Here is a 24,567-nt window from a genome sequence, read left to right on the forward strand (position 1 = left end):
GTTAAAATTAAAATTATTTGATTAAAATAACTTTAAACTAACTGACCCAAGAAAAAAGACAAAAACATTGATGTTTACGTCATCAAAATTTTACTTTTCATGATAATTTTTTTAAATTTTTCATTATTTAGAAAAAAGTATTTTGAGTATACTTTGTGATTATATTTATAAGACAGTTTATGGGCAATATACAGCAGAGTAGCTCTATGGCACCATCTACTGCAGTGGAGGTGCAGAAGAGGTATTGTACTTCCAGATCACCAAATATATGGATTTTTATTTTAATGAAAATATTGATAGTCAGAGTTCAAATATCACTGTTTTATCACAGGTCAAAGTATCGTGATATCTTGATATTTTGATATTTTTTCACACCTCTAGTTTAAAAGTATTTAACAGCGTTTTTCATCTTCCCTCATGCTGCATTATGCACTTGGTGTAAAGCCTTGGTTGGGTTTTTGGTAAACTGAAAAATGAATTTATTCAATACATTCAGTGTTTAAATCTTCAGTTGTAAAAATATAAAAACAGTAACAATGTGCTTGTGATTTGGTGATTGTGTACTCATAGGAGACTCAGAATCCCAGTGGGGCTTCACTGTGGGAGCAGCTGCTGGATCTTGTGGCTAAAACACTGTCGGCAACCGTCATGGTGGCAACTTAGGATCCTGTTGGTGGTTCTGGAGGACACTAGTACTTAAATGACTTGTGAGATGGAGGAAGGAGGCCAAGGGGGTCCAAATGGGTGGGGATGCTGTGGTTTTTGAAGTTGTGAAAGCAAAAATCAGTGTGTGTGGGTTCCTGTACCCGTACCTCGATACCTGGGAAACAACAAGATATACTGTTGGTTGGACTGGACTGGTGTGCTCTTACTTGAAAAAAGGTGAGTTTGTATCCTTGGTCAATAAATCTTTTCAATCTTCTCCAGAAAAATCACAGGATAGTGAGCAATGGCTTTGAGTTTTGACTCTAAGTTGGAGTGGGGGTAAGTTAGGTTTAAGAAAAAAATTTTGAGCAAGGTTGTAAGGCAAATTTTAGTGTTAGAATTAGGATTAGGTATTGAGGTAGTTAAGTTTAAGAAAAAAGTGCTTGGGCTAGGGTTTTGAGGTTAAATTAAGGGTTAGGGAGAGGTATTGGGGTAGTTTGGGTTTAAGAAAAAGTGTTTGGGCAAGGTTTTTAAGGCTATTTGGGGTAAGGATGAGGTTAAGGTATGGGGGTAGGTTAGGTTTAGGTAAGGGTGTTGGGGCTTGTTTTTGTAAGGCTAAATTCAGGGTTAGGTAGGGGGGCAGTTTAGGTTTAGAAAAAAGTGGGTTTAGGTTATGGTTAGGGGTAGGGGTAGGGGTGAGGGTTAGGGTCAGGATAAGTAGTGCTAACTAGATCCTAGGGCTGCCAAAAAATGAAAGCACCTCCTTGTAGGAAAACAATGGATTTCTACCTGTGTTTTAGTACTGAAGTTTGGTTTGGATCAGGAAATTGACCACCAGCTTGGTGCAGCATCAGCAGTAATGTGGGTGTTGTACCGGAAGGGAGGATAGGTTTCACCATCTCAAGCCAAACTCAAAGTTTCGCCAATGAGTCTACATTCCAGTCCTCTCCTTTGGCCACAAGCCTGGCGCCGTGATTGAAAGAATGAGATTAGTGGTTATTTTTTGTCAGTATTTATTGTGTCAGCCTCGGACAGCGTGAGTCATAGCACTTAAAGCCTCTCTGGGTTTCAGATATTGGCATTGCTTCTGGTGTTTGCACTTCCTGTGCATGCTAAAATGCTCAAAACTGACAGACTTTAGCCACTGACTGTGCACGGTGAATGTAGATAGAGACTTCAGCTAGACCTGCAGCCTCTGAGCACTCAGGTCCAGGCTGACTAATGAAGGTGCTTCAGTCAGTGAACATGTGGAGCAGTACACAGAATTTATGACTTAAATTTGGCTTCTTGCTGGCTCCTACTGTAAAATGCAGCTACGATTAGACCCGAGCTAATGAAAGCATCAGTCTTGCTTGCTTATTGGTCCTGAAAAAGCAGCCTGTTATTAAAATGTTACGTGAGCTCTTTATCCTGCTGAAATGTGCCTTGTTGAGTAAGTACCAAAGGCCAGAAAGTGTTTTTGGAAGGCACCGCTGTCAGCAGTTCCCCCCTAAAGGCTGTGCACTAATAAAGTGAACAAACAGGCAGATTTTCTCCTCAGCTCTGATGCTTTGCCAACCCTCAACTCAGGAGAGGAGGAGTACTGGAGCGGCCTTGGAAAAACAGAACCAATGATGCCATGTAGTTCATCTATATTTCCTGAGATGCACAGATAAGCGCACATCTATTTGGGATTTACTGTTCTGCAAAGCCTCTTTAATGGTCCCATATTATGCAAAAATCACTTTATTAAGTCTTTTAGTGAAGTTTGTGGGTCTTTGACTTTCCTCCCAACTCACAAAATGTGATATTCAATGACAAAACCTGTATTTAGTAGTGCTTGTGAATATAAAATCCTGATCTACAATGAGCTGTTTGTACTTTCCGGGGTTTGCCAACGTCTGCGATTCCCTTTTTTGACCAATCAGGAGCAAGTCTGACCTGATTGGTCCACCGGAGCAGATACCCCTGAACCCCCTCCCCGCCCACTCCTCTCCCAGCATCTGGGGAGAAATCTCTCCAGCAGCAGGTGGAGGAGTAACTATTTTTGGCTGTAAACAGCCACATAGGTCCATGCACAAGCTTCCCATCATGGAAGAAGACAAGACTAAGTGGCGAGAGTTCATTTATGAAGGAAATGTTCCAGCTACACTCAGTAAAACTGTGCATGTTAGCACAACTGTGCTAGTCACTTCACAGCAGTACAGTACAGTACAGACACATTGCCAACCATCCGCCAACAAACCTGGGACCCTGGAAATGTGAGTATTTTAAATGCTGTGTGCTGTGAAGCAGATGTAAGAGCTTTTCCTCAGTGTCCCCCCTGTCTCTGTGTTAGCTTCAGGATGTGCTCTAGCTGTGGTTAGCCTGTTGTTTTAGCCTGTAAAGTTACGTGACAGTGCTTCGTTGTTTGCTAAACATTGTGTGGAGCTCGTGGCGCCGCTCTCAGTGACGTGGAAGAGCGGGGCGGTATCAACGGCTCATTAACATATGAAGGCCACGCCCACTAAATCAGACCGTTCTGAACAGAGGGGCTATGAGAGCCTGGAAACAATGCTGCTGTGCTTGATTTATTGGCTTTTTAGACCAAAACATGTTACAACCGTTTCATGAAGACATCAGTGATCCATATTAAACTGTAGAAAAGGAGCATAATATGGGACCTTTAAGGCGTTTCTTTAGCTGTTTAACATTTTATTTGTCCAATATGTAATTTCATATAGGAAATGGAGTTTTTGGATGGTTTTAAGTTGAAATGTGATGAAATATATGATTGAAATGTAAAAGAGAGTGAAGGAAGTAGACAGAGAGGTGCCGATCTGAGTGAAAGATGTTGGATTAATTGTAACGTCTCGATCGGTGAGGTTAATTGCACTGTGACTGGCTTTGTGAATGGAGCAACCAGCCAGCCAACACACTTCCTCCCCCTCCTCCTCCTCCTCCGCCGTCTCCTCCTCCTCCTCTCAGCGCAGCGCTGCCAAATTGGAGTGCAGGATTCCCAGGTGCCAAAAAAACAAAATAAAGGATAAGATATGGGATCAGCCAGGCACAAAAGCAAACTCATCCATCTCTTCTCTAACCCCCAGCACCGCCCTGACACCCGCTCCGTGTCACCGTGAGCACAGGAAGAAGGAAGGTTGGGTGCCAATCCCTCACCTCACACGCCGCGCGCCCTCCCTCCCTCCTCCATCCCCTCCTTCCTCCGTGTAATACAAACCTCGTGATCGCCCATTCAGCTGTGCCTGCGTTTGCGGCTCTGGGGGGAAAATAATAAGCCGACTCGGCACAGGGGCAGGCAAGCCAAAAGTATCCGGGGGCAGACACAGGTGTCGCGGAAGTTTACACTTGCAGGGGCGCTTCCCTCCGCGTCTTCTTATCATTATCTGGGATAACGTGAAAGGAGCTGTCACTGGCGGTCATCCGGCATACACTGATCTTGTGTAAGTGATTCTCTCTACATCAAGTCACTGCGAATGTGTGAATGCAAGGCTGGTATGGTGAGCAAGAATTAAAGAAACACGAGCCTCTGAGTCAGGTGTCTGCTTTAGGTGTGTGCTTAAGATGCTCGCTGCATGCTTGCATACCTTAATGTGTAAATGCGCGTTTTTCTGTGTCCTTACTGGCGTTTGCTGCAAGCTGTTTGAATCACTGATCAGTAGAGGTGCTACAGATGTTACCACACAGTCAGCTGAGGTGGCAGCTCGGTAGCATAAACAAGTGTTGGTTTTTGAACAGGAATAGTGCCGCATGTCAGGGAGATGTAAGGTGGGTGTTATCAGGTGGAGAAACAAACCAGAGTGCTGCAAATGAGGACTAAAACCTGAATCAGGAGGTGCATGGTGTGACTAATCTCCTTGTGAATACACGTTTTGGTTTCATAATCAGGATATATTAAAAATTATGTCATATCTTTTTGTCTCATGGCCATTTTTAAAGTAAAACCTTTAAGGAATGTAATCTGAAAATCCAGATTTGGCAGCCTCTCTGAGCTGGGGTGCAGGAAGGTTTATCCCTGTTGTTTTGCTTTGTGGCTGTCACCTGTTGACAGTATCACTACAGTTATCTTGGGTGCTGTTTAGGGAGACACCAGGGATACATTCACCCACATACTGGATGAATCAGTCTCTGTTGTTCTGAGCAGTTCATTCATGGAAATAGAAATCACTCAGCCGAAGTCACAACCCATTCTTAGAGTTTTGTGCTCCAGATTTCCTTTATCACATGCGCAGTGACTCAGAGCGAGATTCAATTAGCATCTGTTTTGATTCTCACACTGGAGGTTAAAAAAAAGTTTCCATCCATATGTGTGTCTGCTTCAATACAGCTTTAATATTCTCACCTTCTCTCCTGCTCAGCACAGAGTGATAATTGGCCAGGTAGAGCTGGATGTGACACAGCAGGTTGATGTCAAACAGTCACAAATGATCAAAGGGCTTCTCCTCATGCTGAACCTTCAGTGTGGATTCAAATGTCGCCTGCTTTTTGAATATGTGGGTACAGGATGAGTACAGAGGGTCTCTGTGTGGTGTGTTTTCACCAGATATGACATGCTTAGCACACAAACACGGCCAATGTCAGCGTAATCTGAGATTTATTTAAGGTGGCAAGATTTCAGTGTTGGGTTGGAAAACGTGAAAGTGGTTCAGTTATTCTAAGACTTTAATTTCCACACATATCAGCATTCATGTTCACACTATAACACTAAGAAATAAGTGCCAACATTTCCTATTTCATGGTGCGTCATAAACCCCTTCAGCCTTACTTGGGTATTACTTTTCCTTTCAAAGAAACATTTCTTGTCCTGCAACCTTTTAACCAAAGCTTTGCTGGTGTTAAGGTTTCTTTTATCACATACATGTCATTTTTAATCAGTGATTGCACTGTGTTTGTATCTTTAAAGCTGGAACCTGATCATATCTTCAACATCATAAAGTATCAGTATAGTGCTGATGTCACATCAGTTTCTGAAACAGAGTTTTAAGGTCTACTGTTGGCAGGGGCTATATTGGAAAAGATTTCTCAGACAAACTTTCTGTGAGTTAGGATGGCGTGCAGATGAAGTAAGCCATGTGCTTAAAGGAGCAAAGCTTGTAAGTTTAATAACTTGTAAATAGGGATGGGTACCTTTTACATATAAAATGATACGGTACAGATGCCCGGTATCTGGCAATCGGTACAGGTACTCAACAATACCAGTTTTCGGTACTTTTTGGTGCTTATTTGGTAAAAAATATGAATTTGTTTAATTACATAATTTTTTTGTTTTTCCATTTGAAATATTTATTCTTTAATATATGACCTTGTTATGCTGTGTTCATGTCCAGCATGGAAAATCACCTACTGGTACCCGGTACTTTGACAGATTTCGGTTGGTACCTAAAAAAGTACCTACTTCGGTACCCATCCCTACTTGTAAACAATGAGTTATGACCTGCAGGTTTTAGCACTCCTGCACATGCCTCATGGCGCTTGGTTCGCTGTAAGTTTGATGAGCTTACATGAACTTACATAATTCTCACAAATTTCTTGGCTAAAAGTTGGCACAGGAAACATTTTAGCTCCAGTACCACCAAGCAGGTTAGTTTGGTTGGTCTTGGTACTTTAGCATTTTGTGGAGTTTCCTTTGACTAATACCGGGACAGGTCCCCAAATTATTGTCCCGTACCATCCCACTTTTTGGTACCCTTCCCTCCCCTAAGGGTTCTGTCAATTGCTCAATCTTGCTGATATGCCCTCTATATCATCAGGAGGATTAGACCCTACCTGACACAATAGGCCACACAGCCTCTGGTACTGGCCCTTCCGATATCACGCATTGACTACTGCAACTCCCTCCTGGCAGGCCTTCCTGCGTGTACATTTAAACCTCTGCAGATGATCCAGGATGCAGCAGCATGTCTGGTCTTTAACCAGCCCAAAACAGCATATGTCTACCTGTTGTTAATCTCTCTCCACTGGCTTCCAGTGGCAGCTCAAATCAAATTCAAAGCTCTTCTCCTGGCTTACAAAATATTTACAAGAACGGCTCCTGCCTACCTGGGGTCCCTCATCCAGGTCTACACCCCTTCTTGCCCACTACCCTCTGCTTGTGAAAGATGCCTGGTGCTCCGAGACCAGTGCAGCTCTAAATCTCAAGCCAGACTCTTCTCCTCAGTTGCGCCCAAATGGTGGAATGGATTACCAAACTCTCTACGTATCACAGAGTCCCTTTCTACTTTCAAGAGATGTCTGAAGACTCATCTGTTCAGGGAACACTTAAGCACTTAAGCTGATCCTTCTCCTCTTTCTCCTCAGGGGTAGAATGAGTCAGTAGTTTCAAGACCCAGCTCTTAGTGAATTTTCAGCACTAATTATTGAATATTGTTTAAGGTTGAAGTATATTCTTGCAGCAATTAATCGTGGTTAGTTGTCAAGAATATTCTACATCAAAAAAAAAATAAAAAAAATCTGGCACTTAATGGCAGGACCTGCCGCCGAATAACTTTTAGCGCTGTTGTTGCACTAACAAGGTTTTACTTCAGTTTAAATTCTTGCTTGTGTTGTGTGTCGCTTTGGACAAAAGCGTCTGCTCATTGAAACTGTGGAACTATAAGTGCCAGACACACTGATCTGACCCCAGAGGGTGGGGCTAGAGACACTGCAGTCGGTTGATTGGTTAAAAGAATTGTCACTTCTCATGCAGCAGCTTGATTGTGCTTTGTAACAAAGAGCCACATGCCAATCACAAAGAAGACAGATTGCCACACGCTTTTCATCGTTGCTTTGTTTACTGTGTCACGTTTTCCCTCTGCCTTGGATTTATTAGCAGGGTACACTGTGTCACGCTGCCACCACACTATTACCTAGCCGATGTGAAGAATGTTTTACTGTGGAAACGCAAACAGGATCAGGCTTTACTGATCCAGGGTCTTTTGTTTGGGCGAAGCACTGATAATTTTTTGCAATGACATGCTGACATGGAGGAAGCATTATCTGTATCCCAATTTCGAGGCTCCGTCCTGTGAAAGAAGACCATTTGAAAAGTAATTGTGTCGAGCAACGCATCATTGGCTGCTTTTTGAAGCTCCTTCAATTGCAGCCAGCAATGTGTCCCACTTTCCAGAGCTGCTCTAGGTGCATCTTTTCCTGGACTATATATATATAGCAAGTGAAACATGTATCACACAGGAAAAACTGTCTTTAAAATTGAAATGATCTATTTTCATGCGTATTGTCATGCATTTTAGCCTTTATCCATACATGTAAGAGGGCGGTCACAGCACCCTGAAAACATCTTATCTCATTGTCATTGGGTGCCATCCACTTTCAGAGCATTTTGACCAGTTGTTCAAAATCCACAGAATATTGTGTTCTGTGACTGTGTAAACACTGAAACTACCTAAAGAAAAGAGTAGGCTCTTTTCTTTTCAGTTCTTTAGTAATCTGCTGTAGAACATATGCTGGCTTCAACAAAAACACCTGTTTTGGACCAAAAAAAGCAGAGAAACAATTCATCAGTTTGCACAGAGCAGATAGAGCAGGACAGGAAGCCAGGCCCTGGTTGTTTTTCAGTCTAAAATACTCTACTGTAAAACCAAATTTTATTTCGTTAAGAGGATGGAAGAGTGAGCAATCTTAGGTCACATGACTCCAGCTGTCCTGCAGTTCAGCACCTGCTGTGTCTCAGAAAAGGAGGCGCATCAGAGTGGAGATGGATTGGACACAGATCCTGAGAGCGCTCTACAGATGTATTGGAGACTGGATCCTTCGGAGGAAGCTTCATCTGATTGGTGGACAGGGTTATGTTTTCTTGAAAGGAGGATTTTAAAGATGACAAGGGATGTAAAGCTGATGGCTGCTGAGCTGAAAGTGAATGCCAGGGCTAACGTCAAGTATGGGCAGCTGCTGTGGCTGGAGATTTGTTATTACCTCTGCCAAGTAGGTTATGTTAACTTCAAAGGTAACAGATCTTGATGAAATTTTCAGGAAATGATTGAGGAAGGGATAAGGAAGAAGTGATTAAATTTTGGAGATGATCTGGATCACTTTCTGGATCCAGGATTTTTAAAAAGGATTCTTTATCATTGTGAGATAGGGCCGTTTTCACCATATGTGTATATAACTTCATGATAAATGGTCAGATTGCTCTGTAAAACAATACAAGACAAGGTCACCATAATTTTGGACAGATGTAAAAGTATGATCTAGATCCTGGCAATATTCTGGATACTAAGACCTGGAATATGAAATATGTGCTGGGTGGTCATCATCTGTGACGATTGCTCTAAGACTGCAAGGGAAGCTCAGCTTCCCCTAAAATGTCCCCAAAAAAATGGTGATATGTACTGCTGTGTGTACATTTCATTGACAAAATATGCGCTAGAATTCCTTCATCTTTAGTTCAGAATCAGCTACCTATCACAGGTAACTGGCTCGACCTCCTTCTCATTCATCCCCGCAGTGTCTCAGCGCTTTAACACAGTCGGACGCTGAGCGTCTTCTGACTTCAGTGGGGAAGGGTAGAGTGGGTTGTTTCACTGTGGAAACTGGACCGTCATTGGATAAACGCTGGGCTTTGTCCCGCCCATCCGATGCTCAGCGTCTCTGGGGGTCCAAGAGGCAGTGGGCTGGCCTGGACACTTGGCTTCTGCATGATGATTGGATGATCTGTCTGAGACCAAATCCCTTTTTGATTGACAGTGAAATGAGCCAGTCAGCGATCTTGAAGTATAACCCTCCACCGAGGCATCTTCTGAGTTATACATTCAGATGTTCCGGACTGATCCGGAGGCCCCAGCGAGTTTACCTTTCTTAAAAACGACAAGCGTTGAGAGAACACTGGTAAAATCCCTGGAAAAAACACCCGGTTGGTACAACAGGGTCACAGATCATTTTCTTGAAAAGGAATGGGGGGTAGAATTTACGTTTAAATAAATAAACAAATTTATGATGTAGGCCGGAAAAAAATGAGCTTCTCCTCCTTGACTGACCAGCAGCCGCCACTGGTCATCATAATTTTCATCACTGTCAGGTAACAAATCATCCTACAAACCTGCAACCAACACCAAATTGTTGCAGACAGTCTGCTGTAAGGGAGTATTACGTTAAAGTAGGACTAAAGTTTTGCGTGATGGTCACAATATGCTTGGCAGAGGTCTGCGCTCTCTAAGTGCTTTTCTAGTTAGTTGATCCTTTCGAACTAACTCAGTGACATATTCCTAACTGTCCTTCAGACTCCATCTGCTTGGTTTGGTGTATTTATCTATTGTATGAATGTGGGTATCTGTGATGTACAGCATTATTATTTGTTGCTTTGCACATGAAGTAACATTCACACTTCTTGCACTCACATTCGCTTTAAATAATCCAGCTACCCCAGCCACTCTTCCCTCACTTTACTGCTTTCCACCAACTGTTTTAGCGTGTGCACACACACATATGGTGTTGAAACCACTTCTACAGCTCTCCTGTGGAGGATGTTAAGTATGAATGAGGATCCTGGGTTGACTGGCGTTCTCATAAATTACTGACTGCTGACAGGCCTGGTCTCACTGTGAGCTGCTCTCACTCCACACTCGGTCAGATGATAAAGTAGATGTAGGAAGAGAAGTTTTAAGATGACGTGCTCTGACCTAAGAGCCAAGAGCAATGATTCTCCCTGCTTCTTTTCTTCTCTCTCAGTGTCACTTTGATAGATTCTGGGCATATCTGGGGTTGCACAAACACCACCAAACCTTTGTTTCTGTTGTCATGTGGCTGTTGGGAAGACAAACCGGCAGAGAGGAAAAGAAAGGCTGTCACACACAAAGTCAGGGCTCATGTTTAAAAGGGTTACAGTAAGCCACTTCACATATTTCACACTCAGTCTGAGACAATCCCCAGCACACATTTCTCAATACTTAATGCAGGACACATTGCTCAAACATGACTGGCCTCAAATTCAGCTTTGCAAAGTCAGTTGGCTGTAGTCACCTTAAGTCCAAATAGTTATTTCAGTGAAGTCGATCTCAATCTCCTTCCCCTCTGGCTGTGACGAAACGCTGATCCAATGGAGAGTGTCTAAAACAAGCAGTTCATTTAGCGCTTGGCTGCACCTGCCCTTTTAGTGCTTCAGCAGGGCCTCGTCCTTAACTTGCCCATCCTCACTGAGGTGATAGGCAGCAGCAGAGCTCAGACTCTGCAGCTCTGTGTAGGAAGTGTGTTGCTTTTATTTGATGTATTAGGGATGTTTTAGTATCAGTGTGAGCAGATTTTTCATTCAGGATGTGCTTGATTGATGCTCACAGGGCGTCCTCTGGGGGGGAAATACACGTTCCTGTTCATTCACCAGAGAGATGCATTAGTATGACCTATTTTTTCTCAGAAGCCGTCCTCTCTCCTAGCACTGGGTGTCAGTCTGAATGTGTTGCTTGTGTAAGCTGACAGTGTTACACTGGTACATTTAACCAGAGTGCCAGTCAAAATGTGACAGTTGTGGGACATGATTTTTTTTATTCTTTTATCAATCACTCCTCTTGATTCAACTCAGTAATTTCCTTGTCCTTACATTTTATTCCTGTTAAGTGTCCAAAGGTGATACCTGATGGTGGTAAAAGAGCATCTTACAAGATTTGGATTAGGTCATGTGGCTAAGTGGTTCCTGTGGCAGCCTCTGGCTTCACCAAACAAGTCAAAATCATTTAAATCCCTTTAATTCCCTACATGCTCTCTGAAAGTAACATAATCTGAAACACATGATCTGTTTGGGGAATTGTAGTCTACAGTGGTATCGTTTAAATAGAGGACAGTATGCTTTGCATAAGGGCTGAATGATTTTGGAAAATAATGTAATTGCAATTTGTTTGGACCAATATTGTGAATGCTATTAAGTGTTTGTTTTTTTTTTTGGGAAGGGGGGTTGACAAGCAATAAGCCATTCTATAATATGGCCAATACGACAAAGGATACTGTCAACATTTAAACAATTATTTCGTGTAGGCGAGCGCTACACGTTGTGATGAAATGATAAGAATTAGTGAATGAATTGATAAGAAATAACATATATTTATTTAACTATTACAGTCCCATCAGAAAATTGCCTGAATGGTTTAGCTTCAAGCCTTGGGGACATATAATATTTTTGACAGAAAAGGCAGCATGTTGACTTTTGCTGGTTTTCAAGGAAGGACAAGTACAGGCTATTATATTCCTTCTAGGTCTGTATATGAAACTATTTAATTTTCTTTTTTAAATTTTTTTCATTCATTTATTTATTTTACTTGCTGCCTTTGCAATGTCAAAATTGCATTCTATTACATTGCAATGTCAGTTTCAATTTGATTAATTGTTCAGCCCTACTTTGCATGCAGTCATACTGTATATGAAAATTAAACAGTACAAAGTTCTAGAAATTTAATTATGAACTTTAGAGGAGCTTGTTATTTTTGAACAAAAAGTGTGACTAATTAAGTATGACTTTGTAAAAAAAAAGTTTTTTTTTCCCCCAATGTTTGGCTTTTATTTATCAAAATGGTAATTGTTTGAAAATGTTATTTTTATTTATTTAATTGTGATTTTTTGGGGGGGGTTCCATAACAAAGTGACAAGATGATACTCAAATTTTTACAAAAAAAAATTATGTCTGTTTTGTAGCAACGAAACATGGCAATGAATGGTTTTAGGTCCCATGAAAGAGTGTCACACCTCATCACTTCACTACTACAAATACTGGTATGCTTATAAGCACCTGTAACTCATAGACTGTAGCACCTTCCTGACTGACTGTGATAGGACTGTTTCAAATATTGGCAAAATTTGTACCTCAGAATTGTTCAAATTTGGATGGGCCCATGGCAGCTGGTTATGTGAATGTCTGTTCTTTTCCCAGCAGAAAGTTCCTCAACACTTTGTGCTGGTATTTGATGTATTAAGTAGTATTTCCAATGCCAAAGATAAGCTAAAGATGCTGTGAGAAGGATCTGTTTAAATTGGACTGGCCACCCTTTGGCCCTGAGTCCCACACACTGGTTAAACAGAAAAATAAACTTTATATTCATCTCCTGGTTTCAAAAACAAACTAACATATCATGCTACATGATGCCGTCTGTGCTTATTTACATCCAACTCATAGATCAAATTGTCATTATGCCGGTAGCTGTAGCTGATGAGTAATTATTGTAGGGTCTGGCAGGTTTCTCTTTAGGGTTGGATGAAATGCTAAGACATGCAGTTTTGTAGAAACAACTGTCATGAGAAACAGTCCGGTAGAGCAAGGTAGAGAATTTAGAGAAAAGCTGCTGCTCCTCCTGCAAAGGTTCAGGCTGTTTGGGTATCAGTCAAGAGCTGGAAGATGGACCCTTGTTCATCACTGATCCTATAATCTCTCTTTACTGAAACATAAATGAATGAAGGATAAACCACAATCTTCTTGTGATGTTTGCCTCCATGCACTACATAAACACTGTTAAGTCAAGTCTGTTATCATTGAGGGTGGGTTAGTGATTCTCCAGGATGTTGAAGCAGCTTTAAAAGGAACCATAGATTTGACACCTTGTTCGTATATGTTGGTGTTAGCAAACATTCACACGTGTGTGTTCCTGGGTGGAGATGATCAAAACAAAAAATAGATAGGCTGTAAACAGTTGCCAAGCCCCCCACCCAGTGCGTGCGTCACTACCGCTTCAGAGGCAGACACTCAGAGTTGTAAATGATGCTTCATCCCCGTCCTTGACACCACTCACTATAAAAAGAAGGCCTGAATAATTGCCCTCCCTCGTGGCTATACAATAATGGTCATACAGTAATGGCCCATTAATCTTCTCTATACATTAGGAGCGTAACGAGGGCTGAAGACAGAGATCCTGGACCAGCCAGGGAGGATTGTTGATGTAGTACATTACAGAGCAACAGCTAATTTTAGGGTCTGTGTATGGACTGATAACAGACTCAGGAGTGTAGAAAGTAGGTTTCACACAAGACTGCCGTTTGAGAAAGCATCCGCTTCTTTCAGCTTAAATCTGCAATAAGATGTGATACTTCAATGAGTTCATGCCAAGAACGAGAGTATGGGTGGAAATTATATCACTTTAAAGGTATAATTGATAGTTTGATTTAGATACACTTTTTGTTATACTGGTTAAAATGATCTATATGTCCCGATGGCAAGCAATACATGATGAGCGAATACTATCTGCTATCTACAGCAGGAGAAAACCCAGGAAAACATCCGCAAATCACATCGATTAGGCTCCAAACTGTTAAACCAATCAAATCCCGTCCTGTGCGTACATTTCACCAGCATACACTGCCTCTGACTCAATGCATGTTCCCGAGTTTAGGGGTGTACAGGTTCGCACTCAGCAGAAGAATGGCAGAGGAACTACCCATACCTCGATTACTGGTAACCGCTCCTCCGGCTAAACAGAGCAAGAAAAGAAAGACAGAGGCTTTCTTGATGAGGTACTTGGCTTTGGGCTGTAGTCTGGATCAGAGTCTAATAAACTCTCACCACAGGGGCTCTGAGAAGCAAAATAAATTAGTGATGTTTAGTAAGTCCTGGCTGCACGGTGGTGCAACGGTTAGCGCTGCAGCCTCACAGCAAGAAGGTCACCGGTTTAAATCCCCACCTCGGCCGGTGGGTCTTTCTGTGTGGAGTTTGCATGTTCTCCCCGTGCATGCGTGGGTTCTCTCCGGGTACTCCGGCTTCCTCCCACAGTTTAAAAACATGCTTACCAGGTTAATTGGTCACACCAAATTGTCCCTAGGTGTGAGTGTGTGCGTGCATGGTTGTCTGTCTATGTGTCAGCCCTGCGATTGACTGGCGACCAGTCCAGGGTGTACCCCGCCTCTCGCCCAATGACAGCTGGGATAGGCTCCAGCCACCCGCGACCCTAAACAGGATAAGCGGTATAGAAAATGGATGGATGGATAGTAAGTCCTAGAGAAAATGTACATGTACTATTTGTATTATAGCTTTACTCCTGATGTTGTGTCACAGGTAAAAGTGGATAATGCTAGCATGACAGTTGTGAGTACTAACAAAAGTCACGTTTGTGTATTTGTTTTTTAGCTTCATGTTTTAATGTTTGGTGCAGCAGTTATTCTGCAGTGGTCTGTTTAAACTTGACAGTCCATCAACAAAATGAAGAGTGAGGTAACATTAGCTCTGCTTGGTAGATGACTGGCAGGACATAACCATATTTACTAACATTACACATTACAGACACGTCTCACAGCACCGGGCTGTCAGTTGCACTACAGATGAACAATTGCTAAACTACTGTAGGAACTGACAGTTTGTTGGCATGCTAGTCTAGGGATACGTTGTAGCACCCAGCTGCTGTGTAGAGCTACCTATAGCCGGTTACTGATGAATGGTACAAACTTACATTTGCTCCCGTCACGCTTCAGACAACAGCACTACATAACTGTACTGATAAATACCTTACCTTGTCTGGTTGTACATGTTAAAAAGTTGTCTTGAGAAAGTTAGCTCAAAAACAAACACGTGCCTTGTTGAAAGTCACATTATTAGGACAGTGTGTGTGAGACTATGAGCCAGAAGGTGGCGAGGCAGTCTGATTAAAACAGATCCTCCTCATAGCATCTGTAATCTTATGGATGACTGTCACAAAATGGTATTCCTAGAAATCGGTCAGTTTCTGGTCTGTTTCACAACCAGAATACATCTCCTCATCTTTCTTTTGAGCAAAATCATTTGTGGTAGTTAAGTTTATCACTGACTTGTGAAATTATCATCTTACTTATATTAGAAAAAATGTTTCCACCATGTGTTACCAAATTTTCCTTCAAATTGCCACGAAACTCTCTAAATGAATCCTGTAAATTTTCAAATTTGAGTCTAAATCTAAGCCACTTCAGTATGTGTCCTTTAAGGGACAGAATGTTTTACATCTTATTGTTCAGCCAAAGAGACGTCTTCAGAGCTCTTTAAGCACCAGCACAAGCTGAGGAGATATCGTCCAATTCTTGTGATATCTGAGAGCCAGTATGTGCAGACAGATGCTGAAACATGTTTGAAAATGCTGCTGACAGACTGTGCAGTCTTTATAAAAGTGAGGGCAAGGTCTGCTATCACAGCTGCCGAATGAGGATGTTTCTGAAAGCCATTGTGACAGTCTGTATCAACGCTTTGTGATAAGAGATGTCTGAGGATGAGAGCTTTACAGATTTATCTCCACTGTAGCTGAGAATTCAACTAAAATCTCTTGTTCTGTGTGTGTGTGTGTGTGTGTGTGTGTGTGTGTGTGTGTGTGTGTGTGTGTGTGTGTGTGTGTGTGTGTGTGTGTGTTTGCCCTTGCGATTACATATTCCTGCTTATACAGATGACTCATGAAATCATCTGATAGAGATTTCTCCAAGGATGAACTAAAACGATGAACAACATTTTTCTACTTTCTATTAAGCTTTTCATCAAACTAACATCCACTCAATTTTCAACAAATGAACTAAGTTTTTTATTCCATAGCTTCATGTTATCTAGCCTGATTGATAATGTTAGAATAAATAAACCTTACAGTGATTAATGTGGTACGAAACATTGCTGCTTTCATTTGAAAGATATTCAAAAGATAAGAATTAGAAAAATAACAGCTCATTTTTGTGTGTGTTTGATAATCCTACTCAGTCCAGCAGCAGTTTGTTTCGATACCAGCCTTGGGCTAAACTGGAAGAATGAATGAGCAGGACAAGAGATGCTCTGTCAATGAGCCATTGGCTGATGATAAAAGTTTGGCCTTCTATCACTCTCTCCACTTAAATTACTCCCCCATCTTGTGCAGAAACTCTTGTTATTGGACCTTCTCCTTTGTTTGTCCTTCCTGAGCCAGCTGTGCTCTCACCTGTCCATCATCCTTTCATCACATTGTTGCAAATGTTTTCCCCTCAAACAAAACTTAAGGTCATGTTTTGCAGGTTAAATTTTTATCAAGAGCAATGATTTCCTTACATATGATTGTCTTTTTTAGAAAAAGGAAAAATGCATGCATCAGTTGGGGTTTAACTGGGCTGCAGCCAGTCACAGTGTACAGACCTGAAGTATATTTACTTGTAGGTTTTATCTAGCCACATGTCAGATAAGATAACCCGTTCCAAAGCAGCGCAAAAAATACCTGTTCCTACACTATTTGCCACATTGTTCACGTCTCACCAACATATCTGCTTTACATGCTGCAGACAGGACCTTTCACAACACAAGTCTGTGATTTGAATGCCCAAATTTGTTTAGCTGTATGAAGCTGAGGCAATGTGAGGTCATTTTTAAGTAGAAGATTGCTGTACCCTTGGATTTAAACATATACTTGTAGCCTTTAGAGGCAGAGCATGCAGGATTTTGTCAAGTTTTTCAGGAATAATCCTGCTCAATAATCACTTCTGGGCCTCTGTACATGTGTGTCAGTAAATCTGTGTCTGCTTTGAACCCTCTCTTCTGCCTTTATGTTGACATTTTGGTTGTATCTGTACATTTCTGGGTGGAGAGTAAGTGTGGTTACGTCACCCAATCACACGTGACTTTGCTCGTTGATTAGCGAGTGGAAGAAGCTATCTTGAGCAGCTATGATAGTGGTCGTTGCATGGGGGGAAAGAAAACACAACCAAAGTGAAACAAAATGGCAAAAAAATAAAGCTTTTTACTAAATGAGGGTGAAGTTTGGCTTGACTTTCACTAGCTTTCGGGTACACAGAGAGCAGCACGGGATGAAGAGCGACTCGAGTTGGCTTTCTGCTGACCAGGTACAGTGTTTTCCCTAGTTTTACAGCCTTGAGAGGGCGGTGACGTTGTTGGAGGGTGGGTGCGAGCACAGGAGAGTGAGTGTTGCATCTTCACAGAGAAGACAGTGGAAGATGGTTTAGGTGGTGGTTTTCCCTGCTCTCTGTCCACTATACGAAATGAGCTTGTCTGTGTGTGCAAATGTGTGCGCATATTTGTGTATCTGGGAACGTGTTGGGGTGGAACTTTTCTGTGCTTGAAACAGTGCAAGGAGAAATGGGAACGCAACAATGTACAAATGACATTCCGTCTCATAAATTGAATGAATAACATAAGGCCTTTTAGTTTGTTAAATTAAAAAACAGGTATAGACCTGATTCATGAGAGAGGTAACTATAAATCACTTCTGCTGTGTTCTACAAAATATGGAAAATAGAATTAACTCAACTTCAGGGGGGGCAGCTGACTTGTCAGTTGAGCCTTTTCATGCCCTTTTTACCTCTAAAAAAAAATGCATGTAATTACACTAAAATCATTTCAGACCTTGATCACAGTGTTCATAAACATGCTCACATGTAGAAGAAATCCCTGAATTTGTCTGTAAACTGTTCCAAAATAAAATACCTCTATATCTTTACAAGTCTTGCTGAAATTATGAGTTCATAGCACAAGGATTTTCTAACTGCTTTGTAATTTATGACACATTGGAGGGGTAGGTCTCAAACACCAAGGTCTGCCCATAGATCTGTCTCTAACAGGCCTCCATTGAATTGGCCAATCAGAGGAAAGGGGGTTTGTTGAGCGAGGAGCTTTAAAGAGACAGCAGCTAAAAAGTCGCATTCCAGACATAGGCTGAAATATGGGTTTTCTAAAACACCACAGTGAGAATACAAGTGATTTTTATTTTGAGGAGGTACTAGAGGGCCAATATAAAGCCTAGAAAAAGTACACTACCCTCTCTTTAAGCTGACTGCCCCAATGATAGAACATGTGTGCTGTAAACCACCTTGATAACAAATTGACTCTGAGGCATGTTACCTCAAAAGCCTGAAAAGTGCTGTTCTTCAGCCCTGCTTCAAACAGCAGGTGTGAAGATGGAGCTTAATAAATGCTGATACTGAATACTAAAGGTGTTTAATCTTAATGTCTTAAAAAACAAGGAAAGGTTGCAGCCATTAGCAATTTTGTTGATTAATGGTGCAAACAAGGTGAACACAGAACACAATACCTCATCAGCTATTTGTTTACGGCACTGTAATCAGATATTAATAATCCTAATTACTTAATTTCTCCATTCCATTCCAGCTTTGCGCTTGTAGCTTTTGTGTATACAGTATAATCCACCCTGTGCTAGAATCTCATTTTCAGAAGTGGAGAATTTCCCTCCAATTTGACAGTTGTAATCGATGTATCCTCAGTGACAAACATGATTGTTCTTTGATATGTTGCCCACCATTTTAATTTGGCCGTTCTCTTCTCAATCAATATGCAGACATACAAAAGACCTGCAAACTGCAAATCCAGTAAATTGCTTTGCATCTATGCCTTAACAAGAGGCACAAAAGCCTCAGTAGATAGATCAGTTCAGTTTGTAAACAGTTATGATGTTTGTTCGAGTGTGCACATGTTTTTTGAAACAGAAGTGCTGTAGAGTGCAATGGCTGGTCATGCGACATGTGAGTGTTAACCCCCAAGAAATGCATTTTTTAGATACAGACATAAAGCTTTAGCAGGTCTGATCTAAAAGTTAAGGTAACTATTTCTTGAATTTGGATAAAGCATGGAGTTTAAATATTAAAGAGCATCTCTGCAGTTAAAACTTGGGTATGGCGGTAGATCTGAGTTTTACTTGCTTGTATATCATATAGTTTAATGTTCTGAGTTTTATGTCTTTCTCCCTGTGGGTCTTAATGTATTAGTAATGACCTGAAACTGTAAAAAGAAACTATAAGACTTTTAAAGTCATCTCACCTGGTTTCACAGCAAACATTCATCCAGTTTTCAGTTTCTCAGATTGTCCATTGCTGCAGCCAAGCAACTGGCACCACAGTTTATTTTCTTCACAAGTTAGAAAAGAAAGCACTGAGGCTTTTTTGCATCCTGGGATTGTGCCTTTTCAGTGAACCTTGATTTGGGATCTTGGTTCTGGGAGCCTACTGCTGTAAAAATGCAACTTTGGCAGCTCTGTTTGTAACAGGCTTTGCAGGAGACCTGTTTATGGTGTGATTCTTTAACCAACAGAGATTGATGAAAGTCATGAATTTCTTAATCCCAGGCGTACAAGAGTTCTTTCTCTGACAGTCAGTATTATTGACCTTCAGTGTTTAAGGAGTGCATTGATTCTACAAATGTGTGAGCACATTTTTCATCCCTCTTTCTTTACGTCTCTAGGGTTGTCCCAGCCTCGGCCCCCGGAGCAGCAGTGCCTGAGCCCCTCTTTGTCCTCCTCTTTTGGACCAGCAGCAGCTCAGTGTGGCGAGGCCAGAGAAGATGGGCAGAAAGTTGGATCTGTCGGGCCTGACGGATGAGGAGGCGGAGCATGTCTTGAAAGTGGTCCAGCGAGACATGAAGCTGAGGAAGAAGGAGGAGGACAGGCTGAGGTAGGATGGGATTTCCCTGTCTGGTCTTTTTGTGGTATTTTTACACATTTCAGAGCACATGAACAGGGTTATGAAAGATTAGCTGAAGAGACGAGGTGTTATTTTCCTGCTGGCAGAAAGACCAGATTTAGAGGTGAAAGAAAGTTCCCTACAGGAGCTTTAAACTGGTTCATTAAGCCAACAATTAATCCTGGGATTGAGAGTTTCTCTTGCCCAATTATTATATTTTTAACCATTCAAAGTCACAGCTGCATGAAAAAAAATGGACAGCTTTTCCATACTGCATGCAACACCACAGGCTGAATTCACTGTCTGTGTTCCTACTTATTAAAACATTTTCCTGTCACATATGATTGGCAAATCACATCTATTCAGATGCAGTTATTTCCAGCCGTATGGTTGATAAAGGCTCAGTCAGAGGCTGTTGGAAGAAAGAGGCCTGTCTTGTATATTCCGGTCCAGGCTGTCAGGTCTTTGGAGGTCAGTCAGTTTATGCCTCCAGGCTGGGCTTCGGTGTCTCAGCTTTTTAGTTAACGTTTGACAACTGCGGGCTCACCCCCGCTCCTCACCTCCCGTCTTCCCGTCTCTCTTTCTCCCTCTTCCCTCTGTGTGACAGTCTCCAGTCAGAGGGGATTCAGCGGGGCAGTGACAGGCCTCCATGGGGGTTCGGCCTTCAAACATGTGGTCAGATCAATGTGGCTGTTTTGTGTTGTTTCAGCAGAACTACAGGGGAAGTTTCATTATCAAAGCCCCATTGTATCCTGTGTCGCAAGAAAATCCAAAACATCTTTACAGTATGATTATACCCTGTAATTTTGTAAACACAAATATGCTCCTTTGACTACCTACCAGGCGTCTGAATCAGCTACTTTGTAAGAGAGATTTGATGTCTTTCTCCAGATTTGAAATGGAGCTCAACAGCAGTTTTGTGCTCTCCAGTGCATACCACCAGCGATTAGGCCACTTTGCTCGGAGCACTAAATATTTGAGCCATTCTCTGAGGGGCATGGCAGAGTTTCTTCACAAACCAGAGAGCAGGCGTTGGTCTGCACTGTTTAGATTCTTATTTTCCCAGAATCGGTTTCAAAGCAAAGATGGTGAATTTCCAAATTACTGGGCAATAAAATGTTCTCCCACCAAGCTGTCATGAATGATGAAAAAGAAGCTGATTCTCCCAGGCTGTTATTACTGCTGTTTACTGCAAAAACACGAGCAGATTAATGATGAAGTAGCAGGCAGATATCTGTTAGGAAATCAGTTTTTATAGCCTTATTGGGCTCTTACGGCTTGTTAGATGTTTGAAAGCAAAGTTTTGAGAAGATATGCAAACTGACAGAAGCTAAATGCTGATATATTACATGACTGCACATCTGACTTCCAGATTTTCAACTCATCTTCACTGTAAGAAGTTGTTTATTCCTTCGGGCAGTGTTTACAGAAAAGCTAAGATGACTCCCACAGCGCCAGCATTTATCACACTTTCATGATGTATTTATTGATTGTGAAGCCAAAAAAAATCACATCAAATTTATGAAAATATGTTGTGAGGTATCATAAAAGTAGCCCAAAGGCTAATTTAAGTCATCTTTACGTATAAAGAGAAACAGCACAGCCATCACCACCCACACACTCACCTCACGTCCTTCACCGATACATCCTCTAAAGTGCACTCACATGAACCTCCACTTCACCTTTGCTTCAGTCAAAGTGTCTTCAAGTGCACAATCTTGACCAAGCTGGAGTCATGTGTCTGTGTGCCAGCACAAGGAAACAGCTTTCACTTATAGTTTCTAACCAGCGCTCGCAGTCTCACCGGTAAAATTCAGCCACTTCCGAAAGTAGATATCTTAGCTAGGTTTTGAGCTGTTGGTGTGACCTGACACCACCCCCATGTCTTCTGGGCCTTATCCTTACTTCATATACTTTGAGAAAACATGCAAAAGTATGGACAAAAGGAACAGAGTATAGGCAGAGATCCCCATTTTCACTTATGCATCTGTGATGTCTATGTACAGTACATATCTGTAAATAAAGCTGGGAGAGGCTTTTCTTTTTCTTTTTACAGATTGATCGCATGTACCTGCTGTTGTGTAGAGGCTGATTCTGAAAACATATAACTCTGACTTTATTTCAAATCAAAATGCTGAAGACAACTCAGATGAGTAAAATATATCACCATGTTTCAGCAGAATAAAAACATCAACAATGTGTTCAAACTGGAAACAAACTCACTCATCAATCTCACTCAGTAACTTGTAAGCTAAGCTAGCACACTCCTGTTTAGTCTCCTAGAAATCCACAGCAAAGCTTATTTTATATATGTATTTATTTATCACTTGGGGTAGCTTCAGCAACAAAATATTATGAACATGTATTATATTACTTTTGCAAGAACATCAGATATCATAAAATTTCCCACATGAATCAATTGACTTCCATGTTTGTTTCTGTATACTTATGGAAACTAGGTCTTCAATAACCCTTATTTATCTCCTACCTCCACACTTGCTTTAATGTACTTGTTAAAGGGGCTGTGAGGTGGGTCTAGGTGATCTTGCAAAAGTTTCTGGTTATATGCCCGATCGTAATCCACACTTTAAAATGAGATTATCAGCGCAATTATAGGTTATTTCAAGGCACGTCTAAGTCTCTATGACAACACTGTGCTGGCTGATGAAGTTTAGAAGTGAGCAGAGACAGCTGTGTTTTTCTTTGCTGAAAAAGATTTCTGTGATAAATTTTGTAGTTATGGTAGGCGTTAACTGTCAGACAGAAAAAGAACTGAAGAGCAGGAGAAAGCTAAACAGGAGAGTGACCCTAGGTCAAAGACTAAAACGGCTAAACTGTTTGTGATAATGTTCATTCCAACCCACAGTCAGCAGTTATTCTGCAGTGGTCTGTTCAAACTAGAGAGTCTGTCAGTAAAATGAAGAATGAGGTTATGTTAGCCTATGGATACGTCAGCGCTAGTAATGCCACACACACACATATAGCCGGCTACTGATGTATGGTATAAACAATGTTTGCTTTTTGTTATGTTTCAAACAACACCGCTACGTAGCTGTTCTGATAAATACCTAACCTTGTTGAGTTGTATCTGATAAAAGATTGACTTGAACAAAGAAAATTTGTTCTAAAACAAACACATGCCTCGTTAAACTTCACATTCTTACAACAGTGTGCGAGAGAATCAAGGCCAGAAGGTGGTGAGGCCGTCCAATTAAAACAGATCTTCGCTGTAGCTTCCTTAAAGTAGGTTTTAATTTATTTATTTCATTTACAGGATGATTCATAATAATTAATATTTCAGTAAATATACCTGGGTGTGCCTAGTTTCCATTGCTAGTTTCTGACCAGGTGTTGCAATATGTTACACAAGAAGAACCAGATCTATCAGTGAGTTAGTGATTCAAAAGGAAAGTAGATTAATCAGCAACATTTTTGATGATTTTTGTCATTTTTTTCCAACTAAAGATAAAGTATAAACAAAGAAAACATACTGTATTACATAATGCATTCAACGTCAAATAGCGCCGGCAGATTGATGTATTGTTGGAAACAAACAGCAGCTTCAGCCTTGGTCTCGGCATCTCTTTTTTCATGAGCACAAGAAAATGACTTAACAGTTTCTATTGATAGAGAGTATTTCTGCTGCCTTTACCCAGGTGAGAATAAGATACTTTAAAATATAAAGATAAATTTCTTGTTTACAGTTGAAAAGCTGAATACGCCTACTCCATTCCACATCACTATTTCACAGCAACGTGAAAAACCATTGGAGATGTGGTGTAAGTTTAAATGCATGAAAGCCACCCATGAAATGATAAGTATGCCTCAGTGCTAAATACTGTGACCATATTTCATTTGATGAAGGACATGTTGGGGCGCTGGTTCAGCTCAGTGGTTAAACTTTGCCTCAGAGGCCACAGTCCTCCAAGTGGGCGGCTGATCTCTGTTTTCTTCAGCAACTGTTAACAATATTTACTTGTGTGTTTTCTCCTTGTGTTTTGTAAAATGCAGAAACCTAAATCAGAATTGTAGTCGAGCTGCAGCGTGTCAAGTTACAGAAAGAGACAGAAACCCATCTGCACTTCATCTGAAACCACAGTTGACAGTTTTCCGCACATGAAGAAGAATACGAAAGCTCACAGCAGATGGTGCTTGAGTGTTTCGACAGATAGCCTTCTCCCTGTGGATTTCTCTCTTCCATGCATGGCTGACATTGTTTTTCTACCTTGACTGAAGTCCGCCCGGCAGAGCTGTAAATTAGCCCGTTGAAGGATTCATGGGATAGTTTATAAACCTCAGCTGCCACTTTAAATGAGCCGCTTTAATTTTCCTCCATGCTGTATAATAAGAAACGCTGAAACACTTAACTGATATTACCTTCTCCCGTAAATACTGAACTGTAATAAACATGTAAATGAAATCATGCACATGACTTTGAGCCTAGCGTGGAGCAGTCTGTGCTGCTTTGGCTTCATTTGAAGTTTTAATGAGAGCATCTGCAGCTTCTTTATGATCTTTCTGTGCTGACACGACTTTATCACCCTGTGAAAACATTTTATTAAGTAGTATGTGATGTTATTTCAAACTGTATGAAAATAGACCTGTAGTCTTTTACCAATACAGTTTTACTCCAAAGATGAGAAAAAC

The 24,567-nt window shown here is 41.3% G+C and overlaps 1 protein-coding gene across 2 annotated transcripts in view; it reads left to right on the forward strand.

The window, feature by feature from the left end:
- Window positions 1–3,866: 3,866 nt before the first annotated feature.
- The window catches only part of myripb (myosin VIIA and Rab interacting protein b), a 172,081-nt gene continuing 151,380 nt past the window's right edge, over window positions 3,867–24,567 (forward strand). Inside the window, exons 1-2 of one of the 2 annotated variants that reach the window (XM_074693351.1) lie at window positions 3,867–4,064; window positions 19,703–19,911. In XM_074693351.1, coding sequence (XP_074549452.1) covers window positions 19,802–19,911 — 110 coding nt within the window. In that variant the 5' untranslated portion in view covers window positions 3,867–4,064; window positions 19,703–19,801. The remainder of the gene's footprint in view (window positions 4,065–19,702; window positions 19,912–24,567) is intronic. The other variant, XM_074693352.1, reaches the window with a different exon arrangement.

This window comes from Halichoeres trimaculatus, unplaced genomic scaffold (assembly GCF_033239565.1).
Source record: "Halichoeres trimaculatus isolate MK-OKI-2021-1 unplaced genomic scaffold, fHalTri1.1 fHalTri1_scaffold_18, whole genome shotgun sequence".
Lineage (NCBI taxonomy): Eukaryota > Metazoa > Chordata > Actinopteri > Labriformes > Labridae > Halichoeres > Halichoeres trimaculatus.